This window comes from Etheostoma cragini, chromosome 19, assembly GCF_013103735.1.
Source record: "Etheostoma cragini isolate CJK2018 chromosome 19, CSU_Ecrag_1.0, whole genome shotgun sequence".
Lineage (NCBI taxonomy): Eukaryota > Metazoa > Chordata > Actinopteri > Perciformes > Percidae > Etheostoma > Etheostoma cragini.
Window position 1 is genome coordinate 9,316,212 of NC_048425.1, and position 6,312 is coordinate 9,322,523.

General features: G+C 36.8%; 2 protein-coding genes and 1 long non-coding RNA gene across 4 annotated transcripts in view; 1 reads left to right on the forward strand and 2 right to left on the reverse strand.

Annotated features, from left to right (window-relative positions):
- LOC117934844 overlaps positions 1-979 on the reverse strand; it is a 13,175-nt gene extending 12,196 nt beyond the window's left edge. The window contains exon 1 of the mRNA XM_034856876.1: positions 886-979. Within this exon, the coding sequence (XP_034712767.1) occupies positions 886-961 (76 nt within the window). The 5' untranslated portion in view covers positions 962-979. The remainder of the gene's footprint in view (positions 1-885) is intronic.
- A 767-nt stretch (positions 980-1,746) lies between these two features.
- Positions 1,747-6,312, reverse strand: part of LOC117934882 — a 120,791-nt gene continuing 116,225 nt past the window's right edge. The window contains exon 3 of the long non-coding RNA XR_004654584.1: positions 1,747-1,814. This is a non-coding gene — a long non-coding RNA (uncharacterized LOC117934882). The remainder of the gene's footprint in view (positions 1,815-6,312) is intronic.
- LOC117934793 (equilibrative nucleoside transporter 2) overlaps positions 3,445-6,312 on the forward strand; it is a 22,187-nt gene continuing 19,319 nt past the window's right edge. For both annotated transcript variants that reach the window (XM_034856798.1, XM_034856797.1), the window contains exon 1: positions 3,445-3,702. The gene's annotated coding sequence lies outside the window, so the exon portion shown is untranslated. The remainder of the gene's footprint in view (positions 3,703-6,312) is intronic.

Here is a 6,312-nt window from a genome sequence, read left to right on the forward strand (position 1 = left end):
CCCCCCCACTCTTGACCTTGACAAATTCTACCTGTACAAAAAAGAATCTAAATCCTTCCGTTTTGTTGCATTTGATTTTATGTGTTCACCTGTCACGCATTAACTATTGTTCTTGTTTGTAGAGTTACATTAAATATTAGATTAGTTATATACAGTATGTGTTGTCTCACACTTCCACATACACACAGTTACTTCAGTATAGTGACTTTATCATGTATCAGATAAATCTCAAAAACCATTACTTCATTTTGCTCAAATGTAATGATCCACTAAGTAAGCATTCTGCCGTCTTGTATAAATTACCCGAAAGCTATACTTGTATAATAAATAATAAAAGTATCTTACCAGAAAATGACTTTGGTGGAAGTTAAAGTCACCTTTTAGAATACTACCTGAGTAGAAGTCTTAAAGTATCTGATATTTATTGAACTTAAGTTTCAAAAGTAACGTTTTAATATAAGATGTATAAATTATTAGAAGGAAAAGTTAAAGTAAAAAAAAAAATATATATATATCATGAATTATATTGTTGTTTCTTTCTTGGAGTATAATCTCCAGGGTTTCCACGTCTTTACATTGACATTAAATTCAAAGTCTGACATCGACGGAATAAGAAACAACCATTTTTTGCGAGGAAGAAACTTTTCCTGCAAGTAGACACTTAAGGGAAATGGATTGGAGGAAAAGTATACATTATATTCAGGAAAAGTAGTGGAGTAAAAGTATGAGTTTCCAGAATTATAAACAACAAAGTAAAGTACAGATAGGTGAAAATGTTACAGTACAGTAAAAAAAAAAAAAAACTTCCATTTTGTTAAATTAAAACACTACAATACTGCAATAAAAAGCCTAATTTGGAGATGGTTGCAGACTATTATTACTTACTGCCAGATGAGCGGACACGGAGAGAGGCGAGTAACAGACTGCTCAGTAGAAGCTTCATCCTTGTACTGGTATGCATGTCTTTAGAGCTTTAGAGTTTATCGTACTAAAACACACTCAAAACCACACACCGGGCATCATCTGCATTTCAAAGGCTATTCAAGATCTTTGAAAACAGATGTTTAAAACCACACTCTCTGTCAGTTCCCCTCAATGTGTGAATACATATTCACAAATTATCTAAACCTAACCTTCCCTTATAATTAAATAATTATAAATAAAATAGAAAATATTGTATCCTCGTCTGCGCTACAATGGCTAACACATGTCCTTTAATTAATAATTTTCATGATATATATATATATATATATATATATATATATATATATATAGATATATTTCTTTTTTTACTTTTTTATTTTTTTAAGTTAACAGGTTATATTGATGCTCAATGGGGGGGCAACACTCAGATTTTTTTTTTTTGTTATTGTGTTTTGGTTCAAAGGATTTAAGTTTCATATCTTAAGTTTGTATTTTTACACCGCTCAGTATTCTCAGTATTCTGTACCGTTACAATAATTTCTGTGTCATTGATCATATTTCTTCATCTGTCTATCTCAGTTTTGTTTCATTCATTAATTCATTCATTCAAACCTGTATTTAACCAGGATGAAAAAATCAAAGGGAATACTCCCCTGCTCACCGACAGGAAACACTCAATCACATCTCTCTCACTCAGGGTCTTCAGAGTCTTTTAGGCCAGGGACCCCTAAGCTGAAAGAGAGACTGAGTAGGGGCCCCCTACCACATGTGTTGCATGCAATTAAGTTGCATAAACTGGATGAAAAGAAATGGATATAACTGATGCATCATGTTTCAATGTTAAACATCCATCTGGAAGGTACAATGACTCCTTAAGCTTAACTGTATGGCTATTCTTTATTTTTATTTAACCTCTGTCTATTTTGAGAATGAGTTTTCAATTGCAACGATAACCTGTACAACCTATACACAGTTACACATTCATACCTGGAAGCTGCCCAGTACAACCACAGTCTGCGGTTTTAGTTTAGGGCCTTGCTCAAGGACACTTAAGTGGTGGTTATGTCAGAGGGACAACCAGCAACCTCATGGTCACACACTTGCTTCTTTAACCTTTAGGCCACCACTGCCCATAGTCAAATGTTGCGTTCACATTCATGTATATTTCCAGACTTATTATCATTTTTTGAATAAAGGTTGTGCTTAAACCATGATAGACTTAATTACAACATGATCAGAATGTGTAGAATAAACACCATATTGATGCATGAACGATAGTGAACCTTGCTAAACAAGTTACTTGGAAAGACAAGTGACTATATGTGTGTGGGCCCTGTAATCATGCAACCTAGGGGAATTTAACCAACAATCTCTGGACAGGGACAACAGTTTGCATGACACAGTCAGCCCTGCTTTATGTGGCATTTTGCCATAAGGTCTACTGATCAGAAATGGGTGAGTGCACTGCTTTGGACTTTAACAAGATGAGAGAAAAAAAAAATAGGAAGACCCTCAACCACAAGGCACACGCGGAACTGATACAGCCCTTTTGCAGCCCAGAGGTCTTCTGGTTTGTTACATGCGGTAAACAGATGAACAAACCATTCTATCAATGCTAATTCACAGACACAGTTCTATTTCGGGTCTTTCTGTTTAAGAGTCAGAGTAAGTCAGAGTAAGTCAGAGTTTGGTGTATACTGACTCCAATTAGCCAATTAGCTGGCACAGACTCTTATTTAGCGTGATAGCTGTATCGCAGTAATGACTTAGCCTTATCCCCAGTTGTATATACATAACTTCATTTTGATTATATGAATGTGAGTTTTTATGAATAACACAATACAATAAAGTTGGCGGTGGCCCAATCACTCCTATTATAATTATAACTTGGCACCTGCTGTATACAAACTCCATTCATATTTCCATGATGAACTGTAAACTCACTACTGCAATGAGATAGATAGTTTCTATGTACCAAGTTGACCTACATTGTGTTTATATTTCTGTAAATGTCATTAGATGAAATCATAACCTAGTACCCAGTGACTTCCAAGTCCTGCTAATGCAGAATTCAGTTCCCAGATTGCACCAGCAGAGGGGACAAGACACCAATAAATAACATCCCAGAAAGTACTGTACGGAAGAATTATAAAATAATACCCTACTTATAATGAAAACTATAGTATAATAACATCAAATAATGCATACAGACTATGTTACAAGAGGTAGAAGACAAACAAGATTAAACAAAAAAGGAAATAAAAGTCAAAGTTAAAGAACACAATGAAAGAATTTAAGAAATAGCAACAAGAAAATAAGTCAGAATGAACATAAAAACCAAAAACCTAAATACAAAATGCTACAAACTATGCTGTCCATCCAACCAATCAAAAACTGTTAACGTATAGGCCTACTATTACACCAAACAAAAGATGGAATACAGCCATACCTATTTGTGATAGTATGCTGTCAAAATGCCCGCGAAGACATAACGGGCATGAAATGACCCCGGAAGTGTTCTATGGTTTCGGGGCGCTAAGCTAGTTTTGCATCTTTGACGCTTGTGACGATAGCTCACTGAGCTGCTTCGTGCGTATAAGCTATTACTACCGTAGCCATTTGTACATCTCCGCCACGTGTACGGCCGACGAACACTACCAGCTAACGTTATCAATTTGTTCCCCGTTTAATAATTTTGGACCATTTTAATATCACACGTGCTTGAATTTACCGTGGGAACATCATGCATATACAGTGACAAGACCAACATTTTCAAAGGTGAGTCACTCATGTCGGCATCGTTATGTTAACAAATGGCAGTGTTTGAACAGGCATAACGCTTTGTTTTATCATGAAACGTTATTTATATCATCTTCTAAGAAAGAACTAATTCATTGTCGACTGGGTGATGACGACAGTACCGCTGTAGTTTCCTCCTCTTTCTCCGGTAACGTTACACTTCAAGTGTGGATGTTAGAGTGAGTGTAAAGTACTAAACCATAAACGACAGTGCTTTTAATATTAGAGTTAATACGAATGGTTTCATTTAGCACCATTTCTTAACGTTATTTGCTGTTCTGCTTCTTCGTAGAACTGGAACAGGTGTATCGTAAACGTATAGTCGTGTGTGTGTGTGTGTGTGTGTGTGTATATATATATATATATATATATTTATTAAAAAAAAAATAGCCTACACTATTTATTGAAACAGTTACCTGCCTTTAGGCGCTTTCCATCTGATAAGCACTAGCCGGTGTGACTCAGTCTGGTTTACTTAAGGACCAATTAGCTTCTGTGACTCATTGGGGAAACTGATGCCTTCCGGGGTTTTACTGCCACCTTTTAAGTGTTAGCCGTAAAGGCGAGGAATTAACGGTGCTCCACGCGTTTTTTAGGCCTCCACGTTTGTTGTCACACGCAGCCAACATCTCCTCACTATCCGCTAGCTGCCTGTTCCCTGAACACACTGTAAAAACAACAACAACAACAACCGCGGTCTCTGTAGACAGCCCAGGCTTCACAGACGATGACAATGTGATCCCGTTGTTTTCATTGGAGACCAGTGAATGTTATTAGAAGCACCTTTCCGGTGAGGGATGAGCTTTACTGTGCAGCCTCAAACTGAGCTTAAAGATATAGATGTGACGTGATCAACCTGTCTGAAAGTTGAAAGTCTTCTGGTAGCTGTGCCATGGGAAATCTGTAAATTCCAAATCTCGCAGATGCAGAGACAGAGAGGGTGGGTAAATGTTAGGAGATGACATAGGCACAGGCTAATTATTGCTAACTAAAACGTTAGTTAAGATTAGTAATTAAACCTAAACAGTTAATGTCAGTCGAAACTGCTGTTTTCAATAAAAAAATTGCACAAAGTAAGCCGATCCACTTTTCCATTTTGATAAAAGCATTAAAATGAGAAAAATAATGGGACAAAAAGAAATCAAGGGACAGTAAGACTAGATAAAAATGTGTGATTAAATGTGAGTTAACAATGAGATTAATGCGATTAATCGTGATTAAATATTTGAGTTGTTTGATAGCACTACTACCTTTACAAAGATAGTGCTATGGAGCCATAGAATGAGGTTTAAAGTAATGGAGCCTTTTATACATTGTCGTGTTTGTTTAGAAATAAACAATGGACAAATAGTCTTTAAACACTTCAGGTGTGAAGTTATTCGCTGTCACAGTGACGTCAAATTGAATGGAAGTCGATGGAATGCTAACGGCGGGTGAGTAGGCCTACTAGGTAGCATTAAAATGGCTCCATCTGAGCTGCGTTTAGTGAAGGTTGGCATACCCCCTTGTCTATAACTGAAAAAAAGGAGTTTGTTGAGCCATGAACATTTGTGTTTGTTGCTGTTTGTGGAGCCTGGGCTGTATACAGAGACCACATTTTTTACAGTGTATTCAGCGGACTATAACAGATAGTGAGGAGATGTTGATTGTTAATTTAGATAAAAACATGTGGATGGAAACAGTTGATATCGACTTAATGAATAGTAGCTGGTAAGTAATCTTTAGCAGATTCCCCACGTCTACCACAAGTCCCATACTTTAATTTGGAAATGTTTTTTTTAGGCCTCATTCTCAAGTACAATTTAAGAGATCTGCTTAAACTTAGGCTACTATACTTTATCCCCACATACTATGCCATTTTTTTTGTATTATGGTAGTGTACTTCTGGTTGTACTCTGTGTGTGTGTGGGTGTGTGTGGACATAGAAGATAATGTAGTGTGTATAATAGTTTTCTGCAGTCTGCATGTTTTTCTCCTGTATTTTAATATTGGGAGTTTTGTACACAATCAGCAGAAACGCCCAGGAAAGTAAATGCTTTTCAACAGTGTGATTTGTGCCTCTCCAAAGAAATTACTGCGTGTGTGGTTGTGTTGCTCAATTACTATAAGTGAGTGTTTATTGGAAAATATAAATTAGAGTCGACTGAGCAATATTGAATTTACAGTAAGTAGTTAGCTGTCAGGAGATGAATGAGGGTTTGGGGTTTGGGGTTGCTGGGAACAGAGCATATTTTTTCATATTTGTTTCGGCTGCTTCTTCTTCGCCACACAGGATCATCTCCCGCCCAAGTGCCTATATACGAACCCTCAAGCTAAACAGCCAGTGTTTGAAAAGAAGCATTCTCACACCTACTGAATGTGCTAAAACCCTTTTTAAACCATCATTTTTATTCAGGAGTGATTGTCCCCACAGTAAAGTTTCTGTGTGAGAGCTGCTGGATTTGCCTTTACAAAAGCAAATGTGTTTATAAAATTCACGTTTGGTATGTTTGTCTCAATGACAGTGAAACAGTGAGACCACTTATCAAATCCGCCCTATACATTTTGCTGCTGAAAGAGTGGGTGGAAAGACGTGTGACATGAAAAAAA